Source organism: Nicotiana tabacum, chromosome 1 (assembly GCF_000715075.1).
Source record: "Nicotiana tabacum cultivar K326 chromosome 1, ASM71507v2, whole genome shotgun sequence".
NCBI lineage: Eukaryota > Viridiplantae > Streptophyta > Magnoliopsida > Solanales > Solanaceae > Nicotiana > Nicotiana tabacum.
The window spans coordinates 31,480,569-31,499,716 of record NC_134080.1 but is presented as its reverse complement, the minus strand read 5'-3'; the positions used below and the strand labels follow the sequence as shown (position 1 = coordinate 31,499,716).

The window sequence follows — 19,148 nt, the reverse complement described above, 5'->3', positions numbered from 1 at the left end:
CCATGGCAGGTTATTATTTTTCTAAGGGGCTTCGGCCCTTTTTTTGTTTCTTTATTTTCCCTTTTTTTTCTTGTTTCATTTTGTTTCATTGTTTTTTTGAAGTTACTTTCTTATAGTTATTATTATTATTATTATTATTATTATTATGACCAATACACCCTTATTTAAAAAAATATAGGGTATTACATCCTCCTCACCTTATGAAATTCGGTCCCCGAATTTAACTCAAGTATGTACAGTAGACTGAAACAAATGGGGGTACTTGACTTGCATATTATCTTCTATTTCCCAAGTAGCTTCTTCAACTGTATGATTTCTCCATAAGAATTTCACGAACACGATTTCTTTTGACCGTAGTTTTCTTATTTGTCTATCAATAACAGTCATTGGCTCCTTCTCGTAAGACAACCTCTCATCGAGTGGTATAGTCGGTGCTTCAATCATTTGAGATGAGTCTGATATACATTTTCTTAGCATTGAGACGTGAAACACTGGATGAATAAAGGACACTCAGGAGAAAGTGCCAAACGATAAGCCACAATTCCCACTCGGTCTAGTATCTCATACGGTCCTATAAACCTGGGGCTCAACTTGCCTCTTTTTCCAAATCCGCATCACACCTTTCATAGGGGAGACTCGTAGGAACACTTTGCCCTCAATTGTGAACACTAGATCTCTTCTTCTCTTATCAGGATAAGACTTTTGTCTACTTTGAGCTGTAAACAATCTTTGTCTGATCAATTGGACCTTGTCCATAGCTTCTTGTACTAGTTCGGATCCAAATAAATTAGTCTCGCCAGCTTCAAACCATCCGATAGGAGAACGACATCTTCTACCATACAATAATTCGTATAGTGCCATTTGAATACTGGACTGGAAGCTATTGTTGTAAGCAAATTTAGCTAAAGATAGATAAGCATCCCAACTACCTCCAAACTCAAGAATGCAAGCTCTCAACATATCCTCCAAGATCTGTATAGTATGTTCAGACTGCCCGTCTGGCTATGGATGAAATGCAGTACTAAGATCTACTCGTGTACCCAATGCTTCTTGAAAAGATTTCCAAAAGTGTGAGGTAAATTGTGATCCTCTATCAGAGATGATGGATATTAGAACTCTGCGAAGCCGGACAATTTCGTTCATAAATATCTGTGCATACCTGACTCCACCATATGTAGTCTTAACTAGCAAAAAGTGTGCTGATTTCGTTAGTCGATCTACAATCACCCATACAGAGTCATAACCTCTAAGGGTTCGTGGTAGCCCGGTGAAAAAATCCATAGTAATTCTTTCCCATTTCCACTCTGGAATCTCAATTTGTTGTAGTAGTCCCGCGGGTCGCTGATGTTCAGTCTTGACCTGCTGACAAGTCAAATAACTAGAAACAAAGTTAGCAATATCTTTCTCCATACCTTCCCACCAATAAAATTGCTTCAGGTCATGGTATATCTTTGTGGATCCAGGATGTATAGTGTATTTAGAGTTGTGGGCTTCTTCAAGAATAGCATGTCTCAACCCATCTACGTCTGCTACACATAGCCTGTCACCTATTTGAAGAACACCATCACTTTCACCAATCATATCCTTGCTTTTACCAGCTAAGACCTCATCTCTGTATTTACATAATCGTTCATCCTCATATTGGATGGCCTTAATGCGCTCAACTAATGAAGACTTAGCTTGAGCACAAGCCAAAAATGCCTCTGAATTTCCGACACTAAATCTGATACATGTATCTTCTAGTCTCTGAATATCTTTGGCCAAAAGTCTCTTTGCATGGGCTATATATGCCAAACTCCCCATAGATTTTCTACTCAATGCATCAGCCACCACATTGGTTGTTCCAGGATGATACAAAATAGAACAATCATAGTCTTTGAGTAGTTCCATCCAACGACGCTGCCAAAGATTTAGATCTCTCTGCTGAAAGATATACTTTAGCTTTTATGGTCAGTATAAATCTCACAAGTTTCACCGTATAGATAATGTCTCCAAATTTTTAGAGCAAATACCATTGCAGCCATCTCCAAATCATGTGTAGGATAGTTTTGCTCGTGCTTTTTCAATTGTCTCGAAGCATAAGCTATAACACGACCATTTTGCATGAGAACACATCCTAATCGCACCCTCGAGGCATCACAGAATACTGTAAATCCTCCAGAACCTGATGGTAAGGCTAATATTAGTGCAGTTGTCAAACATGTTTTGAGTTTTTGAAAGCTCTGCTCACATTCCTCCATCCACTAAAATTTTACATTTTTCTGTGTTAGCTTGGTCAGCGACGCTGCTATTCCGGAGAAATTCTGTACAAAATGCCTGTAATAGCCTGCTAAGCATAAAAAGCTGCAAATCTCTGTAGGAGAAGTAGGCCTGGCCATTTCTGCACAGCTTTAGTCTTCTTAGGATCTACCATAATTCCATCTTTGGATACAACATACCCTAAAAATGCTACCGAGTCTAGCCAAAATTCATACTTCGAGAACTTAGCATAAAGCTGATGTTCTCTCAAAGTCTGCAACACAGTCCTGAGATAATCCTCGTGTTCTCCTTGGCTACGAGAATATATCAGGATATCATCAATAAATACTATTACAAATCTATCCAGAAACGGCTTGAACACCCTATTCATTAAATCCATGAAGGCCACTGGAGCATTAGTCTGTCCGAAAGGCATCACGAGAAACTCATAGTGCCCGTATCGAGTTCTGAAAGCAGTCTTAGAAATATCTTCATCTTTGATTCTAGGTTGATGATAACCAAAACAGAGGTCAATTTTTGAAAAGTGGGCAGCTCCTTGTAACTGATCAAACATGTCATCTATACGGGGCAAAGGATATTTATTGCGTATTGTTATCTTGTTCAACTGCCTGCAGTCAATGCAAATTCTCAGGGATCCGTCTTTCTTATTTACGAACAGTACCGATGCACCCCATGGTGATACACTAGGTCTAATAAAACCCTTATCTAACAAATCTTGTAACTGTTGCTTTAGCTCCCTCAACTCTGCTGGTGCCATTCGATATGGGGGTATCAATATGGGTTGTGTGTCAGGTAGCAAATCAATACCAAAGTCTATTTCTCGTACTGGAGGCAATCCTGGTAAATCCTCAGGAAATACATCAGAAAATTCTCTCACTACTGGTACATTTTCTATACTAACTGTTTCCTTTCTTGTGTCATTTAGAATAGCTAAGAGACCCAAGCAACCTTTCTTCAAAAGTCGTTGAGCCTTCATAAAAGATACAATTTTGCAAGTCTCTGGAACCTGACTCCCTCTTAGAATAAAACTGGGTTCATTTGGTATCTCAAACCTTACTATCTTTGCATGACAATCGACTATAGCATAGCAAGAAGATAACCAATCCATTTCCATCAGCATGTCAAAGTCAATCATATCAAGTACAATAAGGTCAGCTAGAGTATCTCTACACTTAACCCGAATCTGACAAGCACGATACACGTATTCAGCTAATAGAGACTCTCCAACAGGAGTAGCAACTAGAAAAGGATCATTCAATAGCTCAGGTTGTCTACTAAACCTCAAAGCAAAGTACGAGGACACATAATAATGATTAGATCCCGGATCAATTAACGCAAGTGCATCAAATGAACAGAAAGAAAGAATACCTATAACTACTGCATTCGATGCCTGAGCACCCTGTCTAGTAAATGCAAAAACTCTCGCCTGACCTCTACCAGCATTCTCTTGTCCTTGATTCACAGTAGCACGGTCTGCAGCACCTCGACCTTTGTTTCCTGTACCTGTAGCACCTGAAGTATTACGAGTAGTCTGAGTCGGTGCAGCTGACTGAATAGAAACCTGGTTAAAATTTCTCGGAGGCTGAGGGCAATCCCTCAAGTGATGTCCCAACTGGCCACACCGAAAGCACTCTCCCATTAGAACATGACATTGGCCCAAATGTAATCTACCACAGGTCTGGCAGACTGGAGTAGTGGCATATATCTGCCCAGAATTACGATGTCCAGAAGATGATGGTGCCCTATTACCTTGTCTATAATGTGGTCCGTATGTGGAATGTGAAGACATGTGTGTCTCTGTCTGAGAACCCTGTTATTGTTGTTGTCCCTGATTTCCTGCTCTTCTATTTTCACTAAAACCACCACTGAAAGCCCCTCCTGTCTTGGCCTTCTTACGTAAATCACTAGCCACACCCTCTTCATGTCCCTTGTTTTCAATCATTCTAGCAAGGTCGACTACATCAGAGTAGGATAAAGTCTTCATCTGTAGGGCTACTTCAGTGTATAGAAGACCAACCAATCCATCAACAAACCTCTAAATTTGAGCTTCTTCGGTAGGCACTAAGTGAGGAGCATATATAGCCAGCTTACAAAACTTAGTGTTATATGTTGACACATCCATATCTGGAGTCTAAACCAATCTTTCAAAGTCTCTAGCATATTGTTGCATCAGACTATCTGGAAGAAAATGATTCTTGAACAACTTAGTGAACTCGTCCCATGTCAGTGGTGGTGCTCCTGTTGGCCTTCCTAGCAATACAGTTTCATACCATGTGTTGGACATATCCTCTAGTTTGTATGTCGCGAGCTCCACAGCTCTCTCACTAGAACATCCAAGAGCACGTAATGCCTTAAGTGTCCCATCCAAGAAACTTTGAGGATCTGCTGAATTATCGGAACCTATGAATTTTGGTGATTTCAATTTCAGGAACTCATGTAGGGATACTTCCTTATTCCCGAAAGGCTGAGTCTGTGTAGGTGCTTGTGTCTGTAAAGTAGCCTGAGGAGCTGAACTTCCGCCCTGAGTAGGCACCAATGCCTCTAACACATTCAATAATCTTGCCACTGCATCTGCAGGTAAGGCAACAATAGGTACAACAGTTGGCACTGGTGGTGGAGCGTTCTGAACTCCCTGCTCTTGCACTTGATTTGGCATAACAGCTTGGATTTGACCCATGTTCCCAACTTGAGGTTGGGGAGCAGTCTGTCTTCTAGTTTGATGAACCCCAACTTGACCGCCACCCCGGGTAGCACCACGTCTAGCACCAGGTCCAGCAGATGAGGGTGTGCGTGTCCTAGCTATCTGCGAAAGAAATATTCCAAAGTCAATCTCAAGTTATCTCAATGCACGATCAAAGAATGAAAGAAGGGAAAATATTTCTAGATGTTCAGTAGCCTCAAGATCATAAGTATGCGCGCCTACATACCCATGAACAAGACTCTACTAAACATTGCTCCATGCCTCGGGACTTAAAGCCTAAGCTATGATACCAACTTTGTCACGACCCAATTTAGGATTGTGACCGGTGCTTAGGAGCAAGTGCTCCCAAGTAAACCTTATCGGTAATTTTACAGAAAATCGGACAGAGTTTACCTTGTTTTTTGACCATCCCAATAATTTTCCTGTATCAAATCAACAACCAAACATCCTAATATCATACCAAATAATTGACAACTTATCAATTAACCAATACAAGTCTCCACCATAACTAAACCACCAACTAACCACTAGAAATACTAATTTATCTCCAACTTTGATAAAGGAGAACGATACTCAACATAAGACTATAATAACAAAAGAATACTCATGACACTAAAATAATGACTATAGGGAGACTCTAAGAATTCAATGAAAAGACGATAACAATAAATAAAATCTCTGACCACGCGAACAAGTGCGAGGCTCACCGAGAAATATCGACCGGTGCGCTCTATTTAACGAAATCTTCGCCTGCATCAACTGCTGTCTCTGTAAAAAAAATTAGCGGAAAATGAGTTACTAGCTCAGTGAGTAATAACACTTAACCACAACCGTTTTTATTTGGGGACAAGTCAGAAACATGCTAGTATCTCAAAGAGAAAATACGTAAAAATGCCCTTTCAGAAACAATTAATAATTTTCAGTCTCATCACGCTTTTCTTGTAGAAAAATATAATTAACAATTCAGTAATAAGCTCGATAACCACTGTATAAAATCAGTATTCACATTTTTGGGAGGTTTCAATAAATGTATCATGTAATCGGTATAAGTATGGACTTCTTCGCAAGAAGTCAAATATAACGGTAGTCCCTACTCGAGGGAAATCGGTAACGGTATGCTAGTTATACCTTCCCACTAGCGAGGGCTATAACTGTACTCTGTAATCGGTAAATACAAGGTGCACCAGGTCTAACGAACCTGCCGTTAGCTACGGGATCCTTCAAAGTCTCCTCCCATTTATACTTTTCTTTGTAATAATAAATATTCACATGAAAGCATTTTCAAAATAGTACAGGGCATTTCAATTCTTATTAAATCATGTAATCCGATTTCGGTAACGGTTATCATATCTCACATACTAGTAAAATATGTCTAGTAACATGAGAACATTTTAAATAACTGTAAACTTCTCAAGTAAACTATTCAGTACCATATCAAGTAAAGGACTTGTCCCACATGCAATTTCAAACATTCATTACCATATTTAATTTTCAAAATCATGTATAAACCATGAAGGTTATTAAAATATAAATTGCAGTAAGATTACTAATCACAGTACTCGTGCCGAAATACCAACTGCTTCACCTCAAGCAACTCGTACAAATTCATCCAATCAATCTATAAGTACATAATATCGATCTCATATTAATTACCTCATTTATGCTAAATCCATCGCTAATTTAGAATACCCAATCATCGGGGTTCATGTTTGAGTATTAGTTTGTGAATTTGTATTTAATCATAGAAATAGTCCATAATTCTATCAATTTCAAACTATTTAGTATAATATATTCCTCTAAAACTAGACCTATCAGTGCTTAAACCAAACATTTATAGTCTTATTATCTCTATAGTAATTGTATATATAAGAGAAAGCTGATATTGAATTCTTTTGTACTACATGAAATTGCATAGATTCAGTGAAATATTCAACACATGAGAAGAAGAAGGTTAAATTTTGAATCGAAGGAGAACTTTAATACTTTCAATTTCAACTCTCAATTCTTCTTAAGCCTTTGCCCAAAGCTTTATTTTTCTTCTCTTTTCTTTTTCTTCTTCTCTGGTTTCATTTTTTTTTTTTTCGTTTTCCTACCGAAGCCTTGGCTTCTTTTGTTTGCTGACCCTTGCCAAACCTTGGCAGGTTATTTTTTTCTAATGGGCTTCGGCCCTTTTTTTTGTTTCTTTTTTTCCCTTTATTTTGTTTTGTTTCATTGTTTTTTTTAAGTTACTTTCTTATAGTTATTATTATTATTATTATTATTATTATTATTATTATTATTATTATTATTATTATTATGACTAATACATCCTTATTTAAAAAAATATAGGGTATTACAGATAGAGTTCTCTTCAAGTAAGGAGTATTTTTCCTTATCATTTATGCAATCTTTTCGTTTAGGAGATATCAGATATAACCACTTAAGCTTATCTCTTTTATTACATACATGTCCTGTGCTCAAATTTGCCCGTGTCTGTGTACGGACCTGATTAATGCCTGAGTTCCTTTGTAAATCATCAAAACAAACTTCACTTAGGCCAACATTCGGATCAGAGTAGGAGCGGACCTGGTGGAGGACAAGATTCGGGAAGCGAGACTTAGATGGTTTAGGCGTGAAGAGAAGAAGCACATATGCCCCAGTAAGGATGTGTGAGAGGTTGGCCTTGGTGGGTCTGAGAAGAGGTAGAGGTAGACCAAAGAAGTATTGGGGAGAGGTGATTAGGCATGATATGCCATTGCTTTAGCTTACCGAGGACAAAATCTTTGACAGGAAGGTGTGGAGGTCGAGAATTAAAGTAGAAGATTAGTAGGTAGTCAAGAGTGTTTCTTTCAAATAAGGTCTGCGTACACTACCCTCCCCAGACCCCTTGTAAGATTATACTGGGTTTATTATTATTGTTTGTAAAATATTTACTAAACCTTCCCAATAGAAAACCAATTCCAGATCTGTGATAAATACTATATTTGTTAATTAGTAGCCTTGCAATATGGTGAGTTACTTGTTATAACCAGTTAACTCACATGGATAGGGTAAAAAGTTTTACACTATCAGAATAAAAAATCCTAAGATCATCATTTAAAATATTCTTTTATGCAAATAGATGTGAACTATGTTATTTCTGATATTGAACAATTATGGAAGACACTTCAATCGTAAAAAATGCATCAAGGTTATAGCAAAAGGCATATACTAGCATTTTCGCGGACCATTAACTTTTAATGCCATGTTAACCGATCACTCTTTCACAATACGCATTGATTTAGTCTAATTTCTAGTTACATCCTCCTATTTGGTCCCCCCTTAACCATTTTCACTGACAACGTGGTCACACCGTAAGTGGTTTATTACAAGTATAGCATGATATAGAACCTACGATAAAAATAAAGTTTCTGCAATAGCTTATAGATCAAATACTGTTGAAAAGGATAAAATTGGTCCCAACCCTAGAGCACCCTCTTAATTACTGTCTCTGCAAGCAACAAAATAGAATATAATTAATTTAAAGATCTCATTCATTAATGTAAAGAAGCTGGTTAAAATACTGGTTGCCCCATGTCATCATTATGATGCAAGGTAAGTTTTCATAGGGTAGCATTGCATGCTCTTGATTTTAAAACTTAAAGATATATTTTGCGGTTAAGTAAAAGTTGTCTAATAATTATTTGACAAACACGTGAACAGAGTACAAAGGCATGTACATTTGCGAGCTTTGTTTTTATCAAAGTACCACGTTTTAGGCTCATTGTCCACATTCCTAGCGGGTCCAAAAGTGTCTTTCACACAGGGAGTTGAGGCTGATGGGAATTGATCAATGAAGAAACCTAACCCAAACATCCTAGATCAGTAGGGACAATGTCATTCCAACTTGAGAAATAAGATTTAACTATGCAATCATGATATTCAAAACCCTTAGTCTCTCAATAACGTTGTGAGACAGGTAGTGGAATTAAAATATTTGGAGGAATTTTAGTCTAACACTAATAGACTGAGTGTAAGAAGCTAAGGTTTCTCTCTCCAAAAAAAAAAAAACACATTACATGCTCCCACGGCAATAGGCATATTTTATTTTATGTGACAAAGTTTGAATTCACATAGAGTTTAAAAAAGAATGAATGATTTTTGAAACTTGCATCATAATATAAGATATATATATTTATCTGGCTATAAAGATTTCTCATTAAAGGTAATATATGAAGTTTAAGTTAAATTGTCTTCATATGTAAAACCTATCATTTTTTTTAGAAACGGATTAAAAAAAATGTTATCACATAAATTGAAATAAATGGAATAGGATAGATGAATTAACAATAATTCTTTCCTGTTTCATCCTAATGGAAATAAGATCGATAATGTAGAAATTAAAGATGGGAGGCTTGCAACCTAGAATAAAGAAAAAAGTAAGTTGAGTGATGAATGAGGGAGTTGAGTTTCCGTTGGGGGAACATATGTCATGTCAAGTTGACGAATAAAGAAAAGAGCAAGTTGAACAAATGATGGAATATATATTATATATTATATAATAAAAGAAAACAAAGGGGTGGGCGTGGGTGGGGAATAATTAGGAGTATAAAAAACTGTATGAATTGTATTATTGGGCAGTTCCTGTTGTAACTTATAAGGTGGACAATGCCAGAGGGCCTAAACTCTATGCCCTACATAACTTACTACTACAAGTTTGTGTTTATTCAGGGAACATAGCAAGTGCAACACTACAGGATTTAGGTACTATACTCTTATTCACATAGGGTCATAGACAGCCATGATGGAGTATTTGAGGTGTTTGGATATGATGCAGTGGTGTTGAGGCGAATTCAGAATTTGAAATGGATCAAATTTTGTAACGACATTAAATTAATATACAATAATAATTGAATTCATACACAAAATATTGAGTTTCTAGGACCCGTAGCCTGGAGGTTACATTCTGGATTTTGTCGGGGGTTGTGTGGCTAAGGAATGGCCAAAGTTTCAAGTAGTTCATTCTCAAACATACAATAGAATTATGAAAGAAACATATGATATTAATTTATAGGTGAAAAATAGTAGTATAGAATTGGGGAATGGGGAGTGTGAAAGAACAAAGGTTAAGTACCATGTGAGAAGCGTGATGGCCTAGGATGTTATTGTCTGTTCTTTTAAGTGCAATATTGATCACTACCTGTTTTTCCTCTTGTTTATCGTTCTATTTTTAATGCAAATTAACGATATGGGAGCCATGACATGAACCTCTACATCTTGACAAAGGCACCTGCTGTAGGGACTCTAACTAGCTTGTTAACTAGAGAGCTTTCCTCTATATATTAATCTACTATTTGTGATCACTTTTAATAAATGTTGTCATGATTCCATCAAAGCATATAAAATTCCTGTAATTTGAAAAATAGGATTTACTATCTTTTGGTAAAAATTTAGCTCATTTTGCTTCTGTCTCATACGGGATGGCAAACGGGCAGGTCGGATCGGATATGAGTAGATCGAAAATGGGTAATGCAAAACCCGACCAATATTTAATACGGATAAAAAAATGGATTAACCGGCAGATAATATGGATATCCATATTATTCATGGCTTCTTGAATATAGTCGCTTTTGGGAGAATTCCTAGTCTTTCAAACTTGAGGAACCACCAATTGAGTCTTTGCAAATATAAAAGTTATACCCATTGGTTATCTGTTTTTTAAATGGATAATATGAATCTTATCCATATTCGACCCATTTTAAAAAGTTTATTATCCAATCTATTTTTTAGTGGATAATATGAATGAGATAACTATTTTTTTTAATCCATTTGCCACCACTAGTCTCATCATTACCTTTAATTAGCTTAGTGAAACTAGCCAGTCGCAAGTATAAGTATACATATTTGATAATTGTGTCACAGAATTATGAACTTCATGTTGCCTTTATGCGGTGGAATATAGGACCTGTCATGGGCTGCTTTCCAGACACGCCCTATGACCCCTTGGTCGCGCCCCATGGCGGCCTCGCAAACCTCATAATGACTAGCGCCATGGTCGGCTCCGTGGTCTTGGCTGCGCCAAGTGACAAGCGCGCATGCGCCTCTGTCGCCCCACCGATGCCTCTCGCCAGCGCCCAGTGGCTGGCCAATGACAACAGCGCCCCGCGCCCTGACAATGCCGCGCGCGCAGATCCTGATGCCTCGCCAGCGCCCAGCTGCAGGCCCATACCAACAGTGCCTCGCGCACAGACCCTGATGCCAAGCACCAGCGCCTAGCTTCAGGCAAACACAACAAGTGTCGCGCGCGCCAACAGCACCACGCGCGCAGACCCTGACCCGCAAGACAAAGTTGCTGCCATCGGACTTGTTTCTACATTGTAATAAACTAAGTCCTTTTCATTGTAATTATAGGCTAGTTTACATCATTTTCATTCAGTGTGCTTCTACAGCTTTATTAGGACAAGTCATGTAACTTTAATTTATTTTTTTTAAGCATTATTAGGGGGGATCAAGCAATCAAATATTTTCAAACAAACAATTTTCTGTACTGGTATCTTTCCCCCTTGACACCACATCTTTTGTAATCAGCATTTCATTCATCAATAAAATCATCATCATCATTCAAAACCCAATTTTCTCTCAACTTCCGCAATTGCTCGTGACATTGGTTTTCCCGCACGGTATTAACAATATAGTCTAGCGTGCGGAGGGGACCTCATTGGCGGACAGCAACCGCACTGACATCGGTTGCTTAGCCTTACGTTGCCCTTCTAAAGAACATCAGGAAGGCGTTGTGTAACAGTTGGTATCAGAGCCTAGGCTCGACATCGGACGAGGGAACACATTTGCCATCATCACCATTTCTGACCATAGTGAATCATGGGGAGCGTCTAACATCCCTAGAAGAGACGGTTGACCGATTATGACCCATCGTGGATACGGTGCATGATCAAAACAATAACCTAGTGCAAAGGTTGGACGACCTGGACTGCCGAATGCGGCAGGCGGAAAATGACATTGTAAACATCAGTCGTGACTCTGAGGATGACCGACAAACAACAACCATTGAAACTGCCAATACTCATGGTAAATTTGAGGACCTCCAACAGGAGCGTGCCGACGATTTAGCCCATCGGCAACAAGAGGCAGACAGACTAACTGCCATGCAGAAAATCATAAACAACTTGACAGGCAAGCTCAATGTTGTCAATACTGCCCTACAGAGCCTACTTCGAGAAGGCGACAACCACATCAGGGGTGCAGCAAACCTCACCCACATTCCACAAAAGCTTAAGATACCGGAGCTAAAGCCATACGACAGATCCCGAGATGCTAAAGAAGTGGAAAATTTCATCTTTGACATCGAACAATACTTCGATGCCATGGGCCATTTGGAAGAATCCAAAAATGTAGCAACTGCTGCCATGTATCTTCAGGGCGATGCCAAACTTTGGTGGCTGGTCAAATACGAAGCCATCAAGGCCAGTGAAGATACTCTCCAGACATGGGATGAATTGAAGGCAACCCTACGCCTGCAGTTCTTCCCCGAAAATGTGGAATACAACGTAAGGAGAAAGCTATGGGATCTCCGTCACACCAGATCAGTGCAAGAGTACGTGCGCAAAATTCTCCGCACTCATGCTAAACATACGCGACATTGGGTACAAAGACAAACTCTTCGCATTCATAGAAGGTTTGAAACCTCATGCCCGTATGGAACTATAAAGACAACGGGTAGACACCCTGCCCAAGGCCATTCAAGCTGCAGAATGTCTTGGCGATTATCATTTGGGAACTCAGAACGACATGCCCCAGCCGTCTGTCCGAGGGGGATTCAACGAGAACCATCCCAGCAATGGTGGCCCAAGCAAGAGTGGGGGAGATCGGAGTGCATCCAAAACTAAGACTCCTCCCTCCAGCAACAACAGTGTTGTATCCATCAACAACAATGAGGGGAGAAAGACTCCCTCAGAATGCCGTCATTGCGGAGGGGCACATTGGAACAATGAATGCCCAAACATAAAGGTCAATTCTCATCAAACTATTGAGGACGAGTCAGATGCATCAGACACATCAGAATCAGACCAGGTAGGCGCCTTCAATGCAATTGTTGGCTCTATCCCACATGCCTTAGCGGGGACCAGTGCATGTCCTCCTAAGAAAATCTCAGTCCCAATCACCAAGAAAGGGAAGGGAAAGATGGATGAGAGGCTTCCTAAGCAAGCGAGGACCCTAATGTTTGTCGAATTGAAAGTGAACGGCAAGCCCCTTCATGCATTGATAGACACGGTTGCTACCCACAACTACTTGGCTTCAACTCAAGTAGAGTGCCTGGGTCTTGTTGTGCAAAAGAACAAAGGCCGCGTCAAGGCCATCAACTCGCCACCCCAGGCATTGGGTGGAACAACTACAGATGTCCTAGTGAAACTTGGCCCATATAAAGGAAGCATCGACCTACGTATCGCAATCATAGATGACTTCGACATGATAGTGGGTTTGGAGTTCATGAGGCAGACCAACACCATACCAGTACCATATGCCAACATGCTCTTGATGTTGGGAGAAGACGGGGCCAAGCCCTGCACCATACCATGCTTTCCCATAAAGATGGCCGCTGAAAACATCTCGGCCATGCAGTTGGAAAAGGTAGTCAATAGACATGAACCCCTGGTTTCGGCTACCCTTCGCAGCAACAATCAGCCATCATGTCATCGGCCTCAAAAGACTGGTGACGCTCCTCAGCGTTTGAAGACTTGTCAGCCATGCCATAAGGACAAGTCGGATCAGTCATCACAGACGGGACCCTTGCAGCCATTATGTGTCCCTCATAGACCATGGGAAAGTGTTTCCCTCAGGTTCATCACAGGATTGCCCCAAGTCGGTAATCTTGCATCCATCTTGGTTGTCATAGATCAGTTTTCAAACTATGTAACCTTTATAGCAGCCCCGCAGAACATCTCAGCAGAAGATACAGCTCTACTCTTCTTCTTGCACATTGTCAAACATTGGGGCCTGCCCAAAGACATTGTTAGTAGGCGCGACTCACGCTTCACTTGCAACTTTTGGACCCATCTCTTCAGGCGCTTTGGGTCAACATTGAGTCACAACTCAGACATCCATCCACCATCGTATGGCTAGACAGACCGGTTCGATGACATGTATCACACCTCCTTTTTTCACTACACCCCCGAGAAGGGGTATAAGTGGAGTTTTTTCAATTAAAGGACAATTGAAGCGGGATTATTTACATTAAATTCAGAGTCGCCACTTGGGATAATTTATGGTGTCCCAAGTCACCGGTTAGAATCTCGAATCGAGGAAAATATTGACTTTGTATTACAGTCCGCGAGCCATAAATCCAGGTAAGGAATTCTGTTAACCCGGGAGAAGGTGTTAGGTACTCCCGAATTCCGTGGTTCTAGCACGGTCGCTTAACAATTTATACTTGGCTTAAAAAAATTATCGAGTTAATTACGTGATTTACTCATACTTAAAGAATTATCGAGTTACGCATACGTATTCTTGCGTGGTTTGGCGTGTCAAGAGTCATGTCACGCGTACGTGTGCACAATTCACAACACTTAGTTTATTTTTTTAAAAAACTTAGTCAAAGTCGCGAGGACGCGTACCTTAATTTATTTTTGAAAATCGTAATTATGTCACACGAACATGTATACAATCACGATGATTGATTTATTAAGATCATACCTAAAAGCATACTATCAATTTGATTTTGATGTAAATATGTGAAAACAAGATTTCATGGATCAATAGTGAGCTTTCCTCATTCTCGCATTTTAGGATTAAAATTTCAAAAATTAACTACTTGCATTCTTAATAACTATGTTAACCGAAAACAAAAATATTATCACGCAAAGCAACAAATTTTGATAATATAGAACTGAGTAAAACAAAAAAAATAAAACTTTATAGTCTTTTGATATTAAAACAAAACTCCAAACAAGCTGCCTAAAATACTTTATGAATTATATATCTTAAGCACATAATCTTTCTCTAGCACATAATCTTTCTTCTCCCTTTTTTAAAAAAAATAAAATATTCCTACCAAATTAACACTTAGAAATTTCCAACTTTCATGGCTAGGCAGTTAAAAATTATAAACGTTTATTCAGAGAATAAAAAAAAACTTTTCTTTATGTAAAAGAGACTTACTATAATCTTGTAAAGAAAATTTATTAAGGTTTATGGTCTATTCACAAGAATGATTAGAAAAAAAAAAATTTAACCGATTTATGACTTAGGGATACTACATAATTATTTCGTCCACGATTAATGATACTCTATTATTATGAAAGTTTAGCCGAAGTTACGCGAACGTATACTCTGATTTTTTAAAAGAAATCGTAACCGTGTCACGCGGACGTGTCCATAATTACGATAATATTTTAAACGGCCCTAAAGGTTTCCCTACGAATATTTATTATTTTTATATCTACATTAATACGAGGGCCATGGGAATTCGCTAAATGGCGCGCCTCGATTTCCAAAGAATTAAGATTCATTAAGTGATGGCCATAGGTTATATGATTCAAATGTGTGAATGGCACGCCTCAAAACTATTCAACTAGAAGAATTAAGGAGATAATGAAAACTAATTTGAAATTAAATATCACAACCACACCGCGAAAACAGTACCCTTGATTTAATTATGTGCCTAAAGCTTGATCACCATATTCATAAGTTGTTTGTTCTCTTCCTATGCTTGAGACCAATTGTATGTGTTTAAAACTTGCAAAATGGTTTACGTGTAAAGCTGGGAGAAACTTTAGCTGATATGCATACCATTTGTTTTATGAAATAACCATCACTCCACCCAGAGCAAACTCAACTTTGTATATCCTCTTTTAAAATGCCGAAATCAGTACTCATAAACCCAATCCTCTTCTACACATTTATTTCAAGTCCAAGTCCTAACTATTCTGTTAATTCGCTTATGACGATTGGGTTTTAGACAAACAAAATCAAACCAATTATTGTCCAAACTTGTGAAAACTCTTTACAACTACCAAATCTATACCTTGTAATAATGTTGACATTATTTTGTTATAAGAAATGGGCTAATTGCACTTCTAAACTAAAATAGGCAATTTATTGTTAAGAAAGAAAACTAGTTTACAAATTGATTTGATAGACAAATTCACACTACATATACCACGAATACACAACTGAACCTCTCAGAATACTCCAATACTTTAAACATAATGAACTATATCAATTTACCTCTAGCTTATGGTTATCCCAATAGCTGTTATCATACAAGATTACATACAAACAAGAGCACTTATCTCAACCAGAACTAAAACAAAATTCCGATGTTTGACGAAATATACTATCGTGGTTCCTTGATATTACCATACTACCATACACTTAGCTAACATGGCTTAAACACAAAACTTAGCTAATGGTCAATATTCTACCAAGTTCCCCATCTCAGCAGTTCAAAAGCAGCTATAACCAATGAGCTTCAGAAGTAAGTAAAATTACTGTATAGCTATACTAACTTCAACAGAGGCAAGTTGACTAATAGCTCCCATGTTGAGCATATGACATGTTAATTAACTAAAAAAAACTGAAACTAAACTAATAGATTTGAATGTGCAGAAGGCACATTTGGAACTCCGGATTTCATTTCATTGCAATATCGAAACCTTGTGTGAGATAAGGCTAGAAACATATACCTGAGAATAAGGAAAAAAATAAAGAGGGAATGAGGAGGCAGTAATCAACAGCAGCTAACCCAGTTTAATCTTCAGCAATATCACAATAACTTCAAAAATCAAAACAGCTTCAAGCCAGAACTTCTCAGAATTGAATCATTTTTCAACCCAGAATCAGAACTTCTTTTTTAAAAAAAAAGAATTCTGACTAGCAAACCAGTTTTAAGAACATAAATAAGACCAGTTTATATCAAAAGATTGCAGAAATTTCTTATGTAATTTCTAGTCGTTTCTCCAGCTCTCTTTTTGTCTCCATTTTTTTGTGTGTTTCAGCTCCCTTAAATAGGCATTCAATTAGTACCTTTTCCACTACAACTTATCTTCTCCCTTTTAAATTATCCACTCAGATTAGTGCTTTTAGTTAATTCAATAATGCAAATACTACCCTACCACTATTAGAAGCTTCTCAACTAGTGACCACTTGCATAAAACTTATAATAGTCAATTCTTATCAACACAATTAAACAAGAATTTAAACCAAATTATTGAACTGATCCTAATTACTCTGACTAAACCTAGAATACGAAGGACTCAGAGGTTTCCATAATTAACAGAAGAAATCAAGAAGTTAGATGACATGAACAATAGCTAAAGAAACTCATGAATAAACCAGACCAAATTGACGAACAATTTTTTAGTTCGACACAGAAACTAAACTAAAACAAATTGAATCCGACCAAATAACCATTCTAAAAATAAAAGAAAGGAGTAGAGGAAGAAAAATAAAAAAGAATTAGAAAAACTAAAATTAGGACACCTACCTCCAAATAATCGAACCCCATCTTGAATTAGATCTTAAATTTTGAATATGAAGCTGGAATAGACCTTAATCGAGTGTTCTCGACTGAGAACACACAACTAAGGTCGATTTCGACCTCAAATCTTCCAATATCTAACTGATTTGGAGTTTGGGATTTTAGTTTTTTTTTTAGATTCGAACAGTTATGGTGTCAGTCGAAGGGTGTAAAGTGGGGATTTGGAAAGAGGGTAGTGAGATGGTTCTGGGGTATCGATTTGGGGCTGGTTGGGTAAGCCATGGTTCGGGGTCAAATCTTCGAAGAGTTATGGGGTGATTCAAGGAAAAGAGAGTGGGGATTTGGCATGAGGGGGGGGGTTCTGAGAGGGGTAAAGGGGTTTGGATTTTGGGTATATTAAAATGGGTGATTAATTCAGGCCGTTGGATAAATGGAATCCAACGGTTCAGATTAGCTCATTAAATGCAACGGGGTCGTTTTGGTTTCATGGAGGGAAGACCGGTTCAGGGGCGGGTCAGGGGCGGGTAATGGAAATGGGGCGAAGTTCTGGTCGTTGGATGTAGATGAATGGACGGTTGAGATCTATTGAAATCGAAACGACGTAGTTCTGTCCCTATACTACGTTGTTTCGATGGTTTCAGAGACTGAAAGTTTGGACCGGGTATGGGGCATGTTTTTTGGGCTGGGTTAATTGATTTGGGCTCGGGATTTAAATTAAAACACAGCCCAACTGATTCTCTTCTTCTTTTATTTCCTTTCCTCCTCTATTTTTCAAAAATTAAAACTAAAATCCTAAATAAATTAAAAAAACGAATTAACTTTAAGAATATTAATTAACTCTAAGTAATAATTATCACAAATAATTAAATATTAGATTAAAAGCAAATCACACAATTCGACTAAAAACACACACATATGTTATTTTGTGAATTTTTATTTTTGTAAATCCTAATTATTAATAAATTCCAAAAAATGTAAAAATCAAATCTTAAATGCAAATGCTATATTTTTGTATTTTTAATGCATTAATAGAATTAAACATGCACACAAATATATGCAAACAATCAAGAAAATCACACAATAATTCCTAAAATAACACATAATTAAAGACAAGACCTAATTTTGGAAATTATTTTGGAGTAATTCGTATGAGGCAAAAATCACGTGCTCACAGCTCCCCCTCTTTGTCCGGAAACATGAAGAGTTATCGTGCAAAGATAAAGTGAGAGGATACGAGCGATTTTTGCCTGTTCGAACACTCAGTAGGAAGCATTTTTTGAAAGATTTGACCGAACCTCCGCTTCAAAGGTTTCCTACACATCCTTGGCTATAAAGGAATCAGGTCAATGTAGTTCGGGAAGTTTTGGTAGCTGGGACTACCATGAAGGTGCGGTTTTGTTGTTACAGCTGTTGCTACTGCTGATACTGCCTACTGACCTCTTTATTACCCCATGACAAAAATGAAGAAGCTAGACTAAGCTATAATCTATGCTTTACAAAGATTTATTTTCAAACTTGATCTTGTGACTGATGTTGCCTCGTTGACTTGTATTTTCCTCAGAAGTTCCTTTGTGGCTGACTTGAATGGTATTCTTTGAAATGCTTTCCCTTCTTCTCCAGGCGGGCACCTGATTGCTGACCCTTTAAATGTCTTCCTTTGACTATTGTTTCCTTTCCTCTGTTCTCCAGGCGGGCTCCTGATTATTTGAAATTTGAATTGCTTCTTCCTTTCGTTCT

The 19,148-nt window shown here is 38.2% G+C and overlaps 1 protein-coding gene across 1 annotated transcript; it reads right to left on the bottom strand.

Annotated features, from left to right (window-relative positions):
* Positions 1–225: 225 nt before the first annotated feature.
* On the bottom strand, positions 226–1,803 carry LOC142162371 (uncharacterized). Its single transcript, XM_075218720.1, has 3 exons — positions 1,160–1,803; positions 621–880; positions 226–491 (listed from the first exon to the last, which is right to left on the bottom strand). Exons 1-3 carry the CDS (start codon positions 1,801–1,803, stop codon positions 226–228), a joined length of 1,170 nt encoding a protein of 389 aa, XP_075074821.1.
* Between the last annotated feature and the right edge of the window lie 17,345 nt (positions 1,804–19,148).